Genomic DNA, 20,991 nt, shown 5'->3' on the forward strand with positions numbered 1-20,991 from the left:
AGAGCGAGAGCAATCTCTCCTTCTCACTGCCGCCTCGCAGCCCCGCCTCATCCCTACAAATAAACGGAGCATTCTGGAATACGGTCTTTTCTCCTCATCATTTGCCTTCTTTTACTTGTTTGTTCTGTGATGTTTTCTCCTTGGGGAGGTGGGTAATGCTGGTTTTTTTCTCCTGTGCCCCTCAAACAAATGAACTATGTCATCCCCTGCCTGAAATAGGAATTAGCTCCTGCCAGATGTGTCCCTGTTCACCCCTGCAGGGCAGCCACCCCCGCCATCTCACCTCCCCCTCACCTTCCTACCAGCCAGGCTGGAGGTGCAGGACCCACCTGCTCTGGCGGGACCAGATCTCTGAGCATGGGAAGCCCTGGCTGTAAACGGGGAGACTGGCAGCACAAGCAAGAAGCCCAGGGATGTTTAGGGCCAAGATCTGAGGCCCATTGGCTGTGCCACCTTAGGGAAGCCCCTTAACTTCTCTGAACCTCAGCTTCCTTTTCCCTAGAAATGACACAATAATACACATATCTTCCAGGGCTGGGAGTAAGAATTTTTAGGATTTTAAGAGTATTTTTTATGGGCCAGGCACGTCTAAATACACATATGCTGCTGCTGCTGCTAAGTCGCTTCAGTCGTGTCTGACTCTGTGCGACCCCACAGACGGCAGCCCACCAGGCTCTCCCGTCCCTGGGATTCTCCAGGCAAGAGTACTGGAGTGGGGTGCCATTGCTTTCTCTGAAATACACATATAGGCCCACTTAATCCTCATAATGGTTCTATGAGGTAGATACTATTACCACCTCCATTTTTTCCCAACAGTTTCAATTTTTGTAGATTATTTGATTTAATTTCAATCACAGTCATTAAGAGAAAAGAAGTAAAAATAATAGGGAAATGTAAAAGCGTATATATCCCCAAATTGGGGTGACAACTACATCTAGACTTGAACAGCGCTGGGAAGTCTCACGTTGACAGCAATCTGGAGTCCCAGTTGGGAAAGGGTCCTGGGCAGTGCATCTACCCCACTGGTGAGACTTCAAATTGTGCTGCCTCCATTTTTCAGGTAATAAAACTGAATCCATGAGGGTAAACAAGTCTCCTAAGGTTACACAGAAGAAAAATGGCAGCGTTAGGGTTTGAACCCAGGTAGTCTGGCTTTGAAGCCCTTATTTTTTAACAACTCTAATTGGCTCTTTCTTCCTAACCCGTAAAGTGATACCCCAGATAGTATCAAATAAAGAAGCACGTTGTGGGGGGAAGAGGCTGGGGGCGGGGGATGAGGCCCACAGAGGTACCGGGCCTATGCACCCAAAGTGGGGAGCTGAGGCGACTGGGGCAAGAACAGGGGAGAGACGATGGGCCGACATTGGGCAGCAGTGTGGGGTGGTTAGGGAAGCTTCGGGAGGCGCCCTCCCTCTTCCCACCCAGGTCCTCTTGGACAAAAAGAATGTTAGGGTTTATAGTCTTAAGGCTCACTGGTCCAACCCATGGTTTCCCAGAGGTGGTCACAGAGAGAGGACAAGGCTTGCCTGGAATCCCTCTGTGAGGAGGCTGGGACCTGGCTTCCCTGCTCTCTCTACCACCATCTTTCCTGGGCAGTCCAGGCAGGTCTGGTAGCAGAGGGCTATGGCCAGAGTTCAAAACCCTGGGTCAACTTGAACATGGGAGAGCCTCTGTCACAAAGACTGAAGATGGCCACTCAGTGTCCTGAGAAGTGTTCTGGAGGCATTTCTTGTAGATTTTTTAGGTTTCATTATAAAGGGTCTGGGGTTCTCTGGCTTCTTGCAAACACTTAAGAGGAAACTGGCTAAAGGGCAGGAGAGCCTCAAGTCAGACACCAGGATGCACCTGCCAGCTGGAACAGTGGGCAATGGAGGTGGGGGTGTTTCTCTGTTTCCGCCCATGGCCCCTGTCAGCCCCCCATTTTCAACACAGCCATCAGGGAGCTCCTTAACAAAGATGACTCAGAGCATGTCAGCTGGTTCCCCTCCATGCTCACAGTCATGGAAGAACACCTTCCTGAGGCTGGCAGGCCTGGCCTGGCCCCTGATGATAGCACCAGCCTTACCTCCTGCTGCTCACTCAAGCTCCCTGGACCACCCCACCAGCTTCTCTGCTCCTTGGAAATACCTACAAGGTTGGATCCCTTGTAGGGGACCTCTGCCCTTGCAGGGGAGCACACTCCACAACTCTGTATGGCTGACCCCTCCACATCACTGAACTGCAGCCCCAAGAGCACCTTTTGGGAAAGGCTTCTAGGACTCCTGAATCAAAAGTAGTCCCTCTACCCACTACCTATCACTCAGCTTGTTTCCTGACTTCCTGATGTTGGCACCTACTCCTCTAGCTTCCCCCCTAGAATGAAATAGAAGCTCTTGGAGGGCAGGGACCACATCTTCAGCACCATTTCCCCAGTGGTGAGAACACAGTAGGTACAAAATAACGTTTGTTGACTGAATGAATGCATCATCCCCCACCTGTGTATATTTCAATATATTTCCTTAGAAATGCCAGGGGCAGAGGGTGGCCAACAAATTAATGAGGTCTGAAGGCCATTCTTTAATGACTATAATTCCCAGGGCCGGGCAGTAGAGACCTCTCTGGGCAGGAATACTGGCACCCCACCCTACACCCCAACCCTCTCTCCTGCAAACATATTCTTAAGCACAGTAGCAATTCTGTTCCAAGAAGCTGTGGGTCAGAAGTAAAGTGCATCAAATGCCCCCAGCTCCTGAGAAGAAAGGCAGGAAGTAACACGGACGGTATTTCTACTGACGAGCATGCAAGAAGAATTCTCCGTTTTTTTTTTTTTTTGAATTCTCCGTTTTTATCCCCGTCAACTGGGTAGGGTCGTGCATAGGGCAGAGACAATATTTTTTAAGAACCCCTTTGCTGGAATTTGTAAAGCAGCAAGCCGCATGGATGGGCTTCCACACTCCCTGCCTTCAGTCCCCAACCCTTCAGGGTCAGAATGCAGATTGGAAGAGTGGCTTTTTAGGACAAGTGAATGGAAACTTCCAACCCTCCCAATCAATGCAGATGGGAACACGCGACAGCCTGTGTCTAGCTCAGCTGTAGGCAGGACCTGGGGAGGGCTGCAGGCACGATTAGGAGAGGAAAAGTTGACCAAAGTGGAGAAACAGCAGAGATCATGTCGAGGGCAAGGGAGCGGGTAACAATGTGGTAGGAATCCAAGTAGGTAAGTGTGTAGTTATTTCCTGTGGCTTCCAAGAGAAGAGCAAGGAGGAGACAAGAGAACGCCCAGCTAGCGGAATGAGGCTGTCGCAGCCTTTAATTTGGAGCTCAGAAACGAGCTCCTGTACCAAGGCTGACTCCTGGGGCCTGTACCTAGAGACTTTTTGTGTGATTTGCATTACAACCATCTATTTGCATCTCAACTGTCACAAGGTGTAAATGGGTGGTTGTTGGTCTCAGCCCACCCCAGCCCTTTCTCCTCTGGCTTTTATGTGTTTTCTATAGCTGGACAAAGGGGAGGAAATTACTCAGACTTGACAATGGAGATGGAGTCCTTGGGGCAGAGAAAGGTTCTCTTTCAAGCACCTTTAGGTGCATTTAAGGGTCTGGCAGAGCCCAAGATTCAGCAAGAGGCTGAGCAGAGTCTGGAGGTGATGGCAGGCATTATCTAGTCTTTGTGAATTAGGTCAGCATCCTTATTAGGAACGGCTGCCACAAAGGCCTGACTGAGACGTTAAACTGCTTCCTCCTTCCCTTTCAGTCTTGCGTCAGCAGCCTCTACTGCCCCACAGTGGACCTCTCAGCTCACCTTCCTACACAAACTCAGTCGAATTTGGGCTTCAGCACATGGGTACTGACGATGACTCAGTTTGGATAAAGCTCTGGGCTACTTCATTGCTTCTTTTATCATTCAATCGTGCTTTCTACTCAACCAAAATATATTTTTGCAGTGCCTCCCAAGTGCCAGGCAGAGTGTGAGGCACTGGGTGGTTACACGGGTGAGCAAACAGACGTGCTCCAACCCCTGGGTCATTCAGTCTAACGGGGAGACAGACACTCTTGAGATCACCACACCAGTAACTGCAAAATCACAAGCATGGTGAGTGCAAGGGAGAATCGTGTCTTGGAGAATCTATGACAAAGGGACGTGAGCTCTCCTCATGTCCCTTCTCCAGGTCTGCTCGATAAACATTCTCCTGCCATACCTAGCAAATCCAGAGTCACTTTCAACCCAGAAACAAATCCCAACAGATGGAGTCTCCCCTCAGCAAGAGAAGTCAGAGGAATGACAAATCTTTTGCAACAGCTCTTGCTTCCTCCTTGAGGTTCTCTGATTTTCTCCAGACCTGGGACACTTGGGCCATGCTGTGCATGCCAGTACCCTCTGTCTTGTGTTCCCGCTGGCCCTGTGGCTGAATACTCCACGCTGGGAACCTGAGGTCTGACCATCAGCACCCAAGACCAGGCTTTGGGAGCATTCACCCGGGCAGATCTGACCCCCACCCCCCGAGGTTTGGAGAGTGGAGAAGAAATGGGAGCTACAAAAGAGCAGGGCAACTGAGACAGCAATTTTTCTCTCCTTCTTATTTAGGAACCAGCCCAGGACCACATCTGGGGGGTCTGGGTACAGCCCTACTGGGAAACTGGAGGAGGGCCCAGTGTCCTCCACTTAAGGTCAACTGGAGGTGACCTTAGGGTGGGATGGTCTGGGCTGCTTCTCCTCCTCTCTCCCTGCACCTTGCTGTGCCCTGGACAAGTGTGACCCTGTGGGAAGGAGGCCAGTCCTGTACTGTTAGAGACACTGGCCAAACCCCAGCGGATCAGGGTCCCTGCCATCAGCATTCCTACAGGTGCTTTAGACAGGATTCCCAGGAAGGGAGCCTGAGGTAAAACCCAAGGGCACAGGCTAACCTTGAAATCCCACAAGTCGAGGTGAGCGGGCCCTGCCGGGGGTGGTGCCCCTGCACCCATACGGTGAACACCTGTGTGTGGCCGGCACATGCCAAGTCCTGCACACTCTCAGCTGATCTCCTCCTCTCCCCACACCTTGCTGCTGTCCTTTGTGGCAGACACAAATATTTAGCCGCTTACCTCCATCCCCCGGCCTTCGGGTAGCGAGGTAGGGGCACATACCTAGTGCTGGGTGATGGGCCTTCAGCAGAAGTCACACTTCTGAGATCAAGCAAAGAAGAGCCGGAGCTTAACCATGTGGCTGCCTCCAAACGCAGCCACAATCCTGCAGAGTGTGCGCCTAAGTGGCCACACCGAAGGGCTCTCCCTGCCAACCCTGGCTGGACAAGCAGTCCGAGGGAGAATAAACTGCTCTTGCAGGGTTAATTTGTTCCTGTGATAGAAATTGACTATTTTTTACTACACAGGTGAGCAAAGTGAGGCTTAGAAAGGGTCAATGAGTCATCCAAGGTTACGGAGCTAATAAATGGCAGGTTTGGCCTTGAACACAGGCCCCGACTGATTCCTTGGCTTGGCACTCAAGGCTCCCCAAGGTCTGTGTCCCAACCCACCTTCCCAGCAGGCTACTCCACAATCCCTGATCAGTTGCACAGGTTACTGCCTGTTCCCTTGATCCACATACAGCTTTCTCCCTCTGGTCCTCTCTGGGGGCCACAGCCTGGTCCCCCGTAGTCCTGAGCACTCTTTTACCACCTGACTTTTACCCCAAGGCTTAGCCCTAGTCCCCCTCCTAGGGCAGAGTCTTTCCTGACCCTCCCAGTCCCTGCTTGCCTCCTCCTCAGCTGAGCTCTGGAGCCTCACTGCCTACAGTCACTGGACCCTGGACCACACTGTTTCTGGTGTCTCTCTTCCCTTGGGCATTATCATCAGCCTGAAACCAAAGATAGGACTTTCTCCTGAGGTTCTCATTCACACAGCAGTCTCTAAAGGGGGTCTGGTCTTCTGGGGAATACAACGTAATCCATGGGGAGTGAGAACATGTCAGAACCTGTTTTTACACCTGTTTATCTCCACCGTTTAAACTTTCTACATTATTGCATATGTTTTAAAATTACATATTATATTTGCATAAACACATTTGGCCCCATGGGGCAGGGACCAAAGATCCCACTTCCTGGATTTCCTTAAGTCATCAAATATAGCTCCTTGTAAACAATAGGTGCTCAGTACATACTTCAGTTATCTCAAAGAGGTAGGTTTCAAAAGACTCAGCGGGACAAGAAGGCATATCATATGTGTACACATGTAAGAAATGTGACTGGGCATATACACGTGCGCGCGTGCACACACACACACACACACACACACAGAGGCACTGACTTGCCCTTGTGAACCTGAGTCCTTGGGGGGATTGGGTACAGTTGAGAGAAGCAGACAGGAGAGGGGCCCCAGGCCTGGAGTAAGGCCAGTGAGAGCGCCTCACGTGAGGAGTAATTGCAGAGAAGCACCTCTGGCGGGAAAACCTAATAGAATTCCTGAGCAGAGTAGGCCGGGAGAGCAGCGGTAATAAATAGAAGTCCTATTAAGGTTGTGACTGCTGACGGGCAAGGGAGGTAGGGCAAGGGGAGGCATCCAGGCCAGCAGCATGACATGGGGTGGAGCTGGAGCCCCCGCCTCCTGGAGCTCCCTCTAGAGCTGTCTCTCTCACTCAGGACCCACGCCTTCCCTCACTGGCCTCAACCCCCAAGTTCCGGGGCAAGGGGGTGCAGGCATCCTTGTGGCCTGGGATCCCCTGGAAGGTACTTGCACTACTTGCAAGGAAAAGGTGGGGTTGTTATCACCCCCAAAGCAGGAATATTCCAAATTTCCAAAGTCACCATTTATATAAGAGCCTCTCCCTTTTAAAATGTCTATTTTCTGCATGTATGTTTCATAATACACATACTAGGTTAGTACAATGATCACACATATAAATTTCTAAAATAGAACTATACGTTGGAGGTGTGTGCTCAAACACTTTGTGCGGGATTTTTGCAGCCTTATTTATCCTCAGCACGTAGCAGGGGAGGGCGAGGCAAAGTTTTTTTCTATTTTATAGATGGGGACCTGAGAGCCCAGAGATCCCTGGTGTCCCCCCCAGGGTTGCACAGCCCAGACTGGGTGCAGGACTGGACACCACATTTTAAGGGACTCACCTCGTCCTTGTCTACCACCTGGATGAAGAGGGGGAGAGCAAAGCCGACCTGTGCCAGCTCAGTGATGGCCACGCTGTACTCAGAGCTGTTAAACTCTGGGGCGTTGTCATTGATGTCAATCACCAGGATGTTGAAGGTTGTGGTCACTGTTGCGTCAGATGGGGTGCGGTCATCATTCAGCTCTGTGCCCTGCAGACAGAATAAACATGCCAGGGATAAAGGTAGCCATGATCACAATAAGAGATGTCATTCATTCGGGCTTTTTCAATGCTGGGCACTGCACTTTATGTGAATTATCCCATCTCATCTTCACCATAACCCCAGGAAAAAGATTCTACCACTCAGTTCAGTTCAGTTCAGTTCAGTCGCTCAGTCGTGTCCGACTCTTTGCGACCCCATGAATTGCAGCACGCCAGGCCTCCCTGTCCATCACAAACTTCCGGAGTTCATTCAGACTCACGTCCATCGAGTAGGTGATGCCGTCCAGCCATCTCATCTTCTGTCGTCCCCTTCTCCTCCTGCCCCCAATCCCTCCTAGCATCAGAGTCTTTTCCAATGACTCAACTCTTTGCATGAGGTGGCCAAAGTACTGGAGTTTCAGCTTCAGTATCATTCCCTCCAAAGAAATCCCAGGGCTGATCTCCTTCAGAATGGACTGGTTGGATCTCCTTGCAGTCCAGGGGACTCTCAAGAGTCTTCTCCAATACCACAGTTCAAAAGCATCAATTCTTCGGTGCTCAGCCTTCTTCACAGTCCAACTCTCACATCCATACATGACCACAGGAAAAACCATAGCCTTGACTAGATGAACCTTTGTTGGCAAAGTAATGTCTCTGCTTTTGAATATGCTATCTAGGTTGGTCATAACTTTCCTTTCAAGGAGTAAGCGTCTTTTAATTTCATGGCTGCATTCACTATCTGCAGTGATTTTGGAGCCCCAAAAAAATAACTGACACTGTTTCCACGGTTTCCCCATCTATTTCCCATGAAGTGATGGGACCGGATGCCATGATCTTCATTTTCTGAATGTTGAGCTTTAAGCCAACTTTTTCACTCTCCACTTTCACTTTCAAGAGGCTTTTGAGTTCCTCTTCACTTTCTGCCATAAGGGTGGTGTCATCTGCATATCTGAGGTTATTGATATTTCTCCCAGCAATCTTGATTCCAGCTTGTGTTTCTTCCAGTCCAGCATTTCTCATGATGTACTCTGCATATAAGTTCAATAAGCAGGGTGACAATATGCAGCCTTGACGTACTCCTTTTCCTATTTGGAACCAGTCTGTTGTTCCGTGTCCAGTTCTAACTGTTGCTTCCTGACCTGCATACAGATTTCTTAAGAGGCAGGTCAGGTGGTCTGGTATTCCCATCTCTTTCAGAATTTTCCACAGTTTATTGTGATCCACACAGTCAAAGGCTCTGGCATAGTCAATAAAGCAGAAATAGATGTTTTTCTGGAACTCTCTTGCTTTTTCCATGATTCTACCATTAGCATCTCTATTTTACTGATTCCTGTTACTGATGGGGAAACTGAAACTCAGAGAGGTTAAGTGACTTATACAAGGACACACAGCCAGAGTAGGTGTTAAACTCAGGCAGTGGGTTGAGGTGGGGTGAAGAGGACAAGACAGATTTCAGGGTTCATCTGGAGGTAAAGGGATGAAAATGATGCCAAATTATTCATTTGGCAAATGATGAAATTGAGGCTGAGAACATTTGTGCTAGCAGATAATCAAGACTTAATTCAGCACCTGCTATAGACTGAACACTGTGTGGGCCCTGTGGGGGTCCTAGCTGGACTCAGACACCTGGGCACCCAGTCTCTGGACCAGATTCGCTGGGCCACCAAGTAGCCATTCCCAGACCTTCTGAACCAGAATCTCTGGGTGAGAAGCTCAGGACTAGGTATCTTTTACTAGCTTCCCAGAGGACTGGGATTCACAGCCAAGTGGGGACACTCTACATTATATTTTACAGAAAGATGGAAAAGCTGAGCTCAGGGTCCCACAGTGAGTTGGTGGTGTTGCTGGGACTGTGGAGTGGCTCTCTCACACTGGAGCTGCCTGCCTCTGGAGGAAGGGAACAGACAGGAGAGGAGGCTGAGAGGCACCCTGGGGCTTGGAATTGGATGGGGAAAGGCTGTGTTAGCTCGCCCTCCCCCACTGGCCCACGTGTGGACAGCAGGTAGATAGGACAGAGCCAGTGGGAGAGTCAGAGCTAATCAATCCATCGCTGCCACAGACCTTCTCAAAGTCAAGGAGAACAGTGCAAGGCCAGGCTGGGGGCACTATCTTTCCCATGCCAGAGAAGGGCCTTCTTCCCAGAGCCCCCCTCCCTGGTCCTTGTATTAGCCCCTCTCTAAATCGAAGTCTGGGGCTGGGGAGGACGCCTGCGGCCCAGGCAGCATCCACACCCTAAATGGGTTTCCCAGGGAATGCCTCAGCAAGTCATTGATTTTAATTAAAACCAGCCATGAGTAGCAGGGGGCTGCAGGAGGTGGGGGGCTGTGGCTCTGTCATACCTTCTGGGGTGGGGACCACTGCCGCTTTGGCCTCTCCCTTCTGCATTGCTCTTTCCTAACCAGCTAATATCCCCCAGGAAAGCCATGAAAATTAGATACAGGGGAAAACCCCAGAAATGGGGTAACTCTAAGAATCCAAGTTGGCTATAAGAGAACTTGAAATCACGGGGTAACAGAAAGGACAAGAGGATGCCCACCCACTCCGGGCCTCCTCATCCCCTGAGATGCGGAAGAAAGCCACAGTTCTCTGCGGTCATCAGTAAGGGCTCTGAGATGGCCAGCAGGGTCCCTGACAAGGCCCACATGTGACAAGCGCTGGTCCTTCCTGGCAGGGGCCTGGGCACAAGCCCCGGTATGGGAACAGCAGTGATGTGCCTCCTGGAGCCTCCACCTTGGGCACCACTGGAGGCTGGCACCAAGGCATGGGCATCCCCTATACCCAGGATGGAGGTGTCCGGCTCTCACCTTCACGGTCAGGATGAAGCCATGGCTATACAGGGGGTTCTCCCGGTCCAGCAGGCCATTCAAGGTCAGTGCCCCACTGATGTAGTCCAGGGCAAAGATGCTGTTGGTATTCCCTGTGAGAGAGAAGAATTCAGGGTGTGACTGGGGCCCAGGGCAGGTGGACAGGGGGCTGGCGCTGGGATTCCTTTCTGGGGCTCAAGGACTAATCAGTAACTTAAAGTCGATGCTGGTTCCAGGAGCAATGAAAAGAACCCTGGGATACAACAGAGCACACAGCCCAGGCAGCAGACGACACTGAATCACAAGCTGAGAACATTCTGCCTGTTCCGTCTTCCTCGAGGCTCTCTGACTGAGTTAAGGAGAAAGTCTTGACTTGGTGTATATATGTCTTTAACACCCTCTCTAACATTTGCTTCTTTTCCTCTTTAACACAGAGAGAACAGGCTTCAGGATCTGTAATGAGTCATTACTGCTACGTCTAAATACCTGTGTACCCCAAGACTCTGTATGGTGAAATCCCAGTCTCCAAAGATGGTAGTAGGTGCAGTGAGCAGGTGGGGCTTCTGGGCTTAGGTCATGAGGGTAAAACCATCCTGCACGGGATTCATGCTTTATAAGAGACCCCGGAGAGCTCCCCTGTCCCTTCCTATATGAGGATTTAGCAGAGAGGCGCCATGTGAACCAGGAGGCGGGTGCTCACCCTGCTGTGCTGGCACCCTGAACTCAGGCTTCTAGCCTCCAGAACGGTGAGAAATAAATTCCTACAGTTGCCAAGCTACCTGGGCGATGGCATTTGTTACAGCAGCCCCTGTGAACTAAGGCAGTAGCCTTGTTTTGTTTCCTTGTGTTCATTTTTATGGTCATTCCCTGTTCTATTCTGTCCTTTCTAATCTATTCTATTTTACTCTAATTTTCTATAAGGCAGTGATATAAAGTTTCCCTTTATGATAAATATAAGTTAAAAACAAAATTCAATTTTAAGTTTTAAGTATTTATTAAAATTTAAAATACACCTTGAACGTACTGGCAAAAATCACACATAAATGGCACCGGCTCAAGCATACCCTTACCCTACTCCTTCCCACCAACTTTCTTTTGTGCGCCCCTACAGGCACCCCAGCCCTCACAGTGGTTTCTGCAGGGTCCTCAAATCCAGTCCTGCCTCTTGTCTTTCATTATCCACCTTATCTCTCGGCCTTACCTCCTATGCTCCCACCCAGTGCCAGCCCCTCCTCCCCCTCCTCCAGGAAGACGGTCCTAATCTCTCTTACTGACCCTCCAGCCCCACAGGCTGCAGCCACTGCTCTGTTTGTTCCCCAGTTGCTTCCTGGGTGTAACTGGGCACTTTCCACCCAGCCTAAAAGCCCCCTGAAGGTGGGAGGCTTTCAAGACTGTTCTTCAAGGTACCCAGCCAGTGCTGGGTGCACAGATGTAAGCAAGTTTCTGAAGGACGGCTGCTCCCAGTTCACCTGAGCCCCCACCTGCCCTTGTGCCCTTCCCATCAGCCTGTGAGTTCACTGGAAACTCCCAATTCCACTACTTTCTCTTCTTCATTAACCAGTGTGTTGGTTCATTCAAATATTCACTGCCATTCATTCACATTTTCAGCAGTCCCCTGGACAGGCCATCCCATGGCCAGGCCCAGTGCTTGGCACTGTGGGGGACACAGAGGTCACTCTGCCAGGAATTCTGATGCTGAAGCGATTATAGCCTCGTCAGAGAGTGTTGACATCCATAAGAATCAGTATCTCCTTTCTATAAATCATGCACAAACCAGTAGCCTTTGTTGAATGATGTTCCTGCTGCAGGAAGAGGCTGTTCACACAGGGGAAGGCTTAAAGAAGGAAAGCTGCATGGAGGAGGTCCCATTAATTCCCTGCACCACACCATTGGCTAGCTGTGTGACCTTGGGCCACTTATCTAACCACTCTGTATCTTGGTCTCATTTGTAAAATTAGGATAATAATGGATCTATCTCATAGGGCTGTGAGAACTAAATGAATGTGAAAAAAAAAAAATACACGTGTACAGACTTGGAACTGTTCCTGGCACAAAATAAGTACTTAATAAATGTTGTTTGAGCTGGAACTGGAAAGACAGGCAGGACTGGGGAAGGGGTGGATGGACTCTGATTCCATAGGTAGGAACTAACATCCAAGCCCCCGATACACAAGGTAGACGCCAGGATGGCCCATGGAGGCTGCTGTATCTCCCCACTGGGTCCCTTCCCCAGCTCCAAGGGATCTATACACAGTAGGACCTCAGATCCTCTCTTGGATTAACTAGGGGGAAAGAAGAGAGGAGACGACATCCCTCTCTAACTTTAGACTGAGGCAGGGGCTGTTCTCGGCTGGCCCATGCTGGTCAGCAAGGTGGCCCACTCCCAGCCCATCCTCCTGGGCTCCTGCAGCGGCTGCCCAAGGCAGGGGAGAGGCTGCTGGTGGAGGAGCCCATTTGGGTCTCATCATTCTCAGAATGTGGGCTCTGAAGACTCTGACCTGGGCCAGGCCAGGGAGGGGACATCCCCCTAGCCTTCACCTTGCCTAAGGCTTTGTCCTGCAGCCTGGGTACCCTCCTGAGGGCTTTTGTATGACTGCCTTCATGGAGCAGGAAGGACAGGGTTGCAAGGAGGCATATAAATGCATGGATACAAAGGAGTTTTTTAAGCTAGGAATTCTGCTGTTGGGGAAACAAGAGGACGTGTGCTTTCCTCTGCTCATCATTAGCTAATCCACTCGGCAAACAATTACTGAGCTCCTACAATGTACCAGGGACAGCTTCCAATGGGGAATGCATAGCCCTCAACCAGACATTCCCATGACAGGGTGATCAGTACTGAGGTGGCTGGAATGTGGACAGCGCAAGGTGCTTCAGGGGCTGGGTTTTCAGAGCCCGTAAATGCCGAGCTGGAGGGCTGCCCTGAAGCAAGACCTCCAGGCTCCTGCCTCCCACACCCACTTCCCCACCACACACATATTCATGCACCCCACCTCCCCAGGCTCTCTGTCCAGCATCCCATCATTCCAGATTTTCATATACATTTATTCTCCTCAATAAAGGAAGCTATCAATGTTTAAATGTGATTCAACTTTTATCTTTGCAAGATTTTTTCTATAAATCATTTACAAACCAGAAGCCCCTTGTTGAATGATGCGCTCTGCCTTTCCGTTTGGTTCTCTCTCCTGGCTCACTTAGTTGGGTCCCCCACTCAGCACCTTTGTCCTACCCAAGGCCACGCTGCCCATCCCCAGCTCAGAGTCTGTCCTCAGCACATAAAATAACCCCTTCTCCAGCCTAGGCACTTTGTCCAACCAACCTGCAGGCAAATATCCCTCAACTGGTACAAATTCAAACTCAAGGACCCTTCCCCAACACACACACACACACACACACACACACATTATTTTTCACACATCTATCTGTGTAGGACTCACCTATCAAAGTATGAGTGACTAACTGCCAGGACCAACAATCAGAAAGGGTTATACCCTGGAAGCTGACAAGACCACCTAAGCGAGTCACCGGCTCTGATGATCCTCCTGTCACCATGGTAACATCAGCACTCACTGGGATGCTGGGCTTGGGCTGGAACAGGAGGTGAGTCCCATATCCCAAGCAGGGCAGGTCTCATTCGAAGACTGATGGACCAATCAGCTCACTCATTCATCCAAGTTCATATCGAGCACCTACTGTGTGTGAAATGCTAGAGAATCAGCAGAGAAAAGCAGGCAAGGTTCATACCTTCAGTCTCACACAAAAGATTCACAATCAGGACACAACCACACTGCTGCTGCTACTGCTGCTAAGTCACTTCAGTGGTGTCCGACTCTGTGTGACCCCATAGACGGCAGCCCACCAGGCTCCCCCGTCCCTGGGATTCTCCAGGCAAGAACACTGGAGTGGGTTGCCATTTCCTTCTCCAATGCATGAAAGTGAAAAGTGAAAGTGAAATCGCTTAAGTCGTGTCTGACCCTCAGTGACCCCATGGACTGCAGCCTACCAGGCTTCTCCATCCATGGGATTTTCCAGGCAAGAGTACTGGAGTGGGGTGCCATTGCCTTCTCTGACAACCACACTACTGAGTGTATAAGCACTTGCGAAGCTAAGGTCCCTGAATGAAAGCCAGGTGGAGCAGAGAGACAGCTGTGCCCTGTGGAGGCAAAGTGTCTGGGTTCCCATCATGTTCTGCTGCGTGCTAACTGGGTGACCCTGATCAAGTTATTTAACATATCTGGCCCTCAGTTTCCTAGTCTGTAAAATGGAGGTAATGGGGTAATAGTCCCAACTCCAGAGTGTTGCTGTGAGGATTAAATGAGTTAATACAGTGTCTGGCACATAGGAAGCTCTCAATAAATGCTGGCCACCTGTCCTGCACCAAGATACCACCATGAACCATCTCCTTCACCCACCCCACCCAGGAGCCTTTGCCTAGAGTTTGTGCCCAGCGGTAGCACTGAAGCCAACGCATTCTCTTACCAGCAGAGTCTCACAACCCAGGGCTCAGATGTATTAATATGAGGTGGCAGCCTTGAGGCTAAGTCTGAGAACAAAACCCTCAGGTCCAGAGCGTATTGCCTTCAGGGTTCCAGCCTTGAGGTGGGTCCTCACTTCCTTGCTTCCCTCCCTTACTGCTCTTCTCCCATAATCTTTCCTCCCTGGGCTGGAGGGAGGGTGGCATGGGCTTGGCAACTATATACATGAGTTTCTTTGTTATTCTGGAAACTGACACTACCCTGTCAGTGCTCTGGTCTCCCAGACATTTTTCACCCAAGTCCCATGGGGACCAGGGGCTTGGGGGGGCAGCTCACGGGGGATGCCTTTCACCTGTTCAGCCCCCACTGCTGAGCAGAAGGGCAGCTGGTTCCCCTGGGTTGACAGGTGCTGTCCTAGGCGTGTGGGGATGTACCTGGTAGGGGAGGGGAACCTGTCGGGGGTGGGGCTGCACCTTGAGAACCCTAAGACTGCAGGAACAGGTGGCTTAAAGCATTCACACAAGAGAAGAAGCAGGTCATTGCTGGCCCTGCTGGCTCTCCTGGAACCCTCCAGGAGACCTCTTCTGATTTGCAAGAGAGGGGTTGAGAAGATGTGAATCAAGTTCACAAAAGCACATAAGGCTGCTGAAGGCGAGTCACAGCCCTCTTTCCCCTATTTATTAAAAAAAAAAATAGTGGCCACAATTTATTGAGCCCTTCCCTGTGCCAGGCACTGAGCTAAGCTGTCGGCACAATTATATGACTCAATCTTCACAATAACTTTAGAAGAAGATATCCCACGTGCGTATGAGGAAGCAGGCTCAGAGACGTTAAATAACTTGTCCAAGGTCACATGGCTGGTGCGTGGCTGGCCTGGACTGAGATTTATGTCTCTCTTTTTCTCTTTGCAGCCATTCATCCCGCACCCACGCTGCACCTGGCCCTGGGCTGAGGCACAAGGAACAGGGAGAGACAAGTCAGATATCATCCTCCTTCACAGAATGAGGGGTCAAAGAAGTTGCTTTTTTTCTCAAGAGGGAGTTCTAGTTAAAAAAAAAAACAAAAACTCCATACATTCTAGAAAGTTCTAGATAAATTCCTCATAAAATGACAGAGTTTTACGCAGCAGCAGAATGTCCATGTGGTGATGGCCTCCAGGACAGGGGTTCCCAACCTCCAGGATCTAATGCCTGATGACCTGAGGTGGAGCTGATGTAATAATAATAGAAGTAAAGTGCATAATAAATGTGATGCACTCGAACCATCATGAAACCACCACTCTGGTCCCTGGAAAAGCTGTCTTCCATGAAACCAGTCCCTGGTGCCCCCAAAAAGGGTTGGGGTCTGCTGCTCCAGGAAGTGGAAGGGAGGGCTATCTGGGGACTGGAGTGGGAAGGCTGGGGTTGCCAGCACACCGGTGATAACATACATAGGGCACTGGCAAGCCTGCCTTTAGGGAGACCTATGGCTCCAGTGAGAATGCGCGGGAAAATGGTAATAAGCAATGCAATGGTCAGGGAAGCAAATGAGAAAGCCGTATAGAGCCAGATGCCCAGAGGGAGAAGAAAGGAAGTTCTAAGAAAGAGATGGTTATCAGGGTCAAACAGTCTGAGAGACAGGCTCAGGAGAAGAAAGATCCAGTGAAGGTCTCCTGTTTGGATCCTCAGATACACCCGGAGGTCAGACTGTGAGACACTGTGGCTGAGTGGGGCACAGACTTGGGGACGGTGAGTGCAGATGCTGCTGCCTGGAGCTCCGTGTGAAAAACAAGGAGGTGGACTGACGGCTAGAGGGCGCAGCAGAGTTAAGCAAAGGCTTCTGTTTCACAGATGGTCAAAGGCAGAGGGAGAGGGAAACTGGATTGGAGGGAGTACAAGTTGGGGTACAGGGTCAGGCTTGGAGAGCAGGAGGGCAGCTCTCTTTGGGCTGTCGGAAGCTCACCCTCTACCTCCTTGCTCCTTCAAGGCTGGCAAGCTCTCCCCTTCCCCGGCACCCCTACTTCTGGCCCTTGCCAAATCTCATCACTCCCACATCTTGTCCCCTTGTTATCTCGCTGGCAGCGTCTTGACCCATGGCGGAGCTAGGTCTGGGCGAGAAGCAGTTTAGTGAGTGGCTGATGGTGCGTGTGGGAACACAGGCTGATGACTTTCAATTGCTTTGTCTGCTCTGCTGGGCTGATAGCAAGCACTCTTGCTGCCCTCTGAGTTATAAGGAAAACCAACAGCTCCCACCTTGGTCCTGTCTGTTCTTAAGATCCACTACCAATGTCACCGACTTCAGGAAGCCAGTCCTGAAGGCTGTGTCATCTCTCACCCCACTGAGTCCCAGGGCTGGGCTGGCACCCTCAGAACAGCCCTGTGCCGTGGGGCCTCCCTGGGCCTCACATCCAGAGACTCAGTGTGGCCTTGAGGGTGAAGGGTGGGGTTTCATGCTCCTGTCCATGGTACCCAGAACGGTGCTCATTACCTATCTGTTGGATGGCCTAAAGTTTCTTATCCCCTCTGCAGGGATTAGGAAGGGTCAGTGAGCACACACCAGGTGGGGTATGCTCTGGGTCTGGCCCGTGCTGGGCCATGAAGTTGGAAAAAAAAAAAGAAAAAAGCCATGCATATGAGGCACTCATGATCTAGCTGGTCTTCTGGGTCCAGTGGTCTTCTATCAGTCCACTCAAACACTAGTCCCTAAATGGATGAGGGGACCAGTGGGAGCCTGATCCCTCACCTGGCCTCTGACTCTGTCACCCGGCCCTCCCAGGGAAGTGAGCAGAACGGGGATGTGCGCCCCCTACCCCCGGTGGCCCCTCCTTCAGCTGTGGTCTCTGCCTGGAGTCTGTTAGGTCAACACCTGAGTGAAGACTGCCTACTGTGTGTGAGCTCACAGGATGCAAAAGAGACCTAGGTGCCAACAACAGATCTGCCAGTTACTAGCTGTGAGACCTCCTGCAAATTGTGAATTCCCTTGAGCCAAATCCCTTATCTATAAAGTGTGCATAACAGCTCCCACCTCACAGGGTTGTGTAAGGATCAGGTGTGATCATGTATGTACAGGACCTATTGTGGTGCCTGTCTTGGTTCCTGTTCCTTCTTCCCCTACTATGACTGTTTTCTGAATAGACCAAGTTAGCCCCAACCATGCCCGTCTTATGCAGAATGTGCCAGGAGAGGCTCTCTCCATAAAAGCCAACATATACTGTGCCTGGCACTGTGCAAAGTATATTGTATGTGTATGTATATATATATATATATATATTTTAATATTCACAAAACTCCCACGACATAGGTCCCCCTTTTCCCAACAAAAAATTAAGGCATAGGGAATAACTGGTCCTAGATCACAGTGAGGGGTGGAACAAACAATTAACCTCAGCTCTCACTAAGCTAGAGTTCATGTCCCACCCAGAGGCCCCTGGATTTCTCTTCCCCCCTTGTCCCCAGCCAAGGATACCCTACTAAACAGCTGCCTGTGTGCTGCCTATGTTGCCTGGGCCAGCGGGACAAGCTGGCCGGCAGGCCCATCACTGTCAAGTGGAGCTGTACATTTCTGACTGGTACAGAATGGTATCACTGCATAATGAAAACTGGGAGTCAGTCTGAGATATGGGCTTTGGGCAAGATATCTTATGAATTAAAAATTGTTACTTAGCTGCCTGCTGACAAAAGGGGCCGAGTCGAGTCCCAGGTGGCACCTGGGCTGGGCTGCATTCAACAGCTCTGTGTCCAACATATGGCAACCAGAGGTGTGGGTTACCTTAGCTTTCAATCACAGGAGATGCAAGTGAGAGCTTGCGGCATGCCCCTGCCCCAAGGACCGTGACGGTAGATGAGGCCTACCCGCTTCTCCAGAGCTTCCCCTGAAGCTGCCTGGAATGCTCTCCCTGCATCTTCGCAGGTGCCTTGTCTGCAGTCCAGCCTCAGTCCACAGGTTCACCTTTGAGGGGCCTCGAGAAACGCTCTCTAGTCACCCCGCCATCCTGCTCTCGCCTTCATCACCCTCTTCTCCATTATCCTGTTTGGTCTCTTTCAAAGCGCTTCTACCTTCTGAACTTCTCTTTTCATCTGTTTATGTGTTTGGTTACTGTCTGTCTCCCACACTGGAATATAAGCCCCAGGAGGGCAGGGACCCGCTTCTGCAAGTGCCCGGGTGACACACATAGGTGCTCAACAAAGGCTTCTGAATGATGTGTGGGCTACAGCGAGGGTGTTGGGGTGCCATTCTGAGGCTGGTGTAAAGGGCTGCAGGACAGAATGATACAGGGGTGACTTACAGTGTCACACTCACAGAGATCATAACTGCAGTAGGGTCATGGGGAGGGGGCAGCCAATTAGCATTTCCAACTGGAGCGATCACACTCTCCCGATGCACCCACAGTGACATGTCTGAGCTGAGTGCGTCTTGTTAATTACAGTTATTAGCGGCCAGTTGGGGAAAGACGACCTCCGAGCTCCACAAGCAGGTGGGAATTACAGTCTGCTCGTCTTGTCGGCGTTTCACAGAACGACGGTTCTCATCAAGCTCAACTACACCAACAAACGGTCACCTCTCCTAATAAGACCACAGACTGGACTCACTAATCTGCTCATAACTGGCTCCAAAGTATGAAGCATTCACCTGATCAGCCAAGGACAGCAAAGCCTATTATGTCAGGGTTGCAAAGGGTCACACCAGACCCTTCTCACGGATGGCAGTACCCGACTCCCTGTCTACAGGGACAGGCGACCCTGGTTCTCTGAGGACACTTTAATGGGGATTGACAAGATGTCGCCAGGAGCCAGGGCTGCCATCAGAACCTTCTGATTTCCTGAAAAACCTCTACTCTGCGACCAGGTAAACTTCTCCAGAGGGAATAACAAGGGACGTGCCCACTGGTGCAGCTCCCAGGACTTTCACCATGGTTGTTCACTAAAGGAAACAGGCAACAACCCAGATGTCTAACAACAGGGATTAATTACGCTACGATATGAAATTTGGTCAGCCACTAAATAATGTTGCAGAAAAGAAGTTTGTTACTTAAAAAGATAGATGTTTAAGACATTTCACCCCTGCAAAGGAGGTACAAAATAGCACAGTTCACAGTACACACTTTTGTTGTTGTTTAAATATATATATAGGTACATATAAAGAGAGAGAGAGAGAGAGAAAGGAATGAAATGAAATGTTGACAAAATGTTAACAAAAATGATCTCTGAGTCGTGATATGAGAACAGTGTTTTTCAACCTTAGCGCCCATGACGTCGGGCTGGATGATTCTCTACTGTGGGAGACTGCTCTGTGCGTTGTGGGGTGGTTAGAAGCACCCTTACCCTTGAGCCACTAGAAACCAGAAGCACCTCTTCTCCCAGTAGTGACAACCAATAAATCTTCAGACCATTGCCAAACATTCCCCGGGATGGGGGCTGAAGGGGCTAAAATTGCTCCTGCTTGAGAACCATTGCTCTAGAGCCATTTCAGCTTTTCCTTGTTGATTTATGTGAATTATATTTGTAAAAAAGAATTAATACAAGTACCTTTAAAGAAAACTCCCCGAAGTTCTGGAACTAGACAGTGGTGATGGTTGCACAACATTGTGAATGTATGTAATGCCACTTAAAAGTGATAAATTTTATGTTATGCATATTTGCATTACCCAAATCCCCCAATGTCTGATGATGTGTGTCTAAGTTGGTGCTCAACATGGGATGATCTGGGAATTGATTCACTTTAATGAGTAACCCTTCCTCTGCCTAGGTTACCACCATGACTGATTATGATAACTTGCTGAATTTAACCTCCCCGAGGACAGGGACCTTTCCCACCATGGTTACTGCTACCTCGGCCAAATGAAATAAGGGCTTTACTTAAAGAGGAGTTTGCAAGACACTGGAGGGGCTGAGCAGCAAAAGATAAGGTCTCTGTGCCCAAGTGGCACCCGATCTAGACGAGAAAGCTCATGGGGCCTGGTGCAGGGGGGGCTCCTCTGCCAGGCCTTGAAGGGCTGGGTTTGGGTCAGTGTGGAGAGGAAGAGGGAATTCTGAGCAAAGGGCTGGAGGGGACAACCACTTCCCAAGGCGGGAGCCAGTGGGAGGAGCTGAGCTCACACAAAACAGTGTCAGGAGTGGCTGATGTCAGGAGTGGCTGATGTCAGGAGGCAGGAGCCTCAAATGCTGGGTAAGTAGCTTGGATTTTTGTCCACAGCAGTGGGGAGGCTCTGGAGGCAGAAAGGCCTGTTGGTGATGCATGGACTGGGTGATAGTGAGAGAAGGAGCAATAGCCAGGGCCATTCATTCTGAGCACTTCCCATGTATTGGTCAATTACTTGTCATAGAAATTCCATCTGCCAGGTTGTGGTGGCATCATCATCATCATTATTCCCATTTTACAGGTGAGAAAATCCAGGCACAGAGAAATTAGATGATTTCCTGAAGTCACACCTCTGGTAAGTGGCAGAACCGGGATTTAAGTCTGTCTGACTCTGGAGCCT

At 50.3% G+C, this 20,991-nt stretch overlaps 1 protein-coding gene across 1 annotated transcript in view; it reads right to left on the reverse strand.

The window, feature by feature from the left end:
* LOC138986105 (cadherin-23-like) overlaps positions 1–20,991 on the reverse strand; it is a 343,994-nt gene that overhangs the window by 110,801 nt on the left and 212,202 nt on the right. The window contains exons 10-11 of the mRNA XM_070364712.1: positions 10,063–10,175; positions 7,080–7,268 (exon numbers count right to left, since the gene is read on the reverse strand). Coding sequence (XP_070220813.1) covers positions 7,080–7,268; positions 10,063–10,175 — 302 coding nt within the window. The remainder of the gene's footprint in view (positions 1–7,079; positions 7,269–10,062; positions 10,176–20,991) is intronic.

Source organism: Bos mutus, chromosome 28 (genome assembly GCF_027580195.1).
Source record: "Bos mutus isolate GX-2022 chromosome 28, NWIPB_WYAK_1.1, whole genome shotgun sequence".
Lineage (NCBI taxonomy): Eukaryota > Metazoa > Chordata > Mammalia > Artiodactyla > Bovidae > Bos > Bos mutus.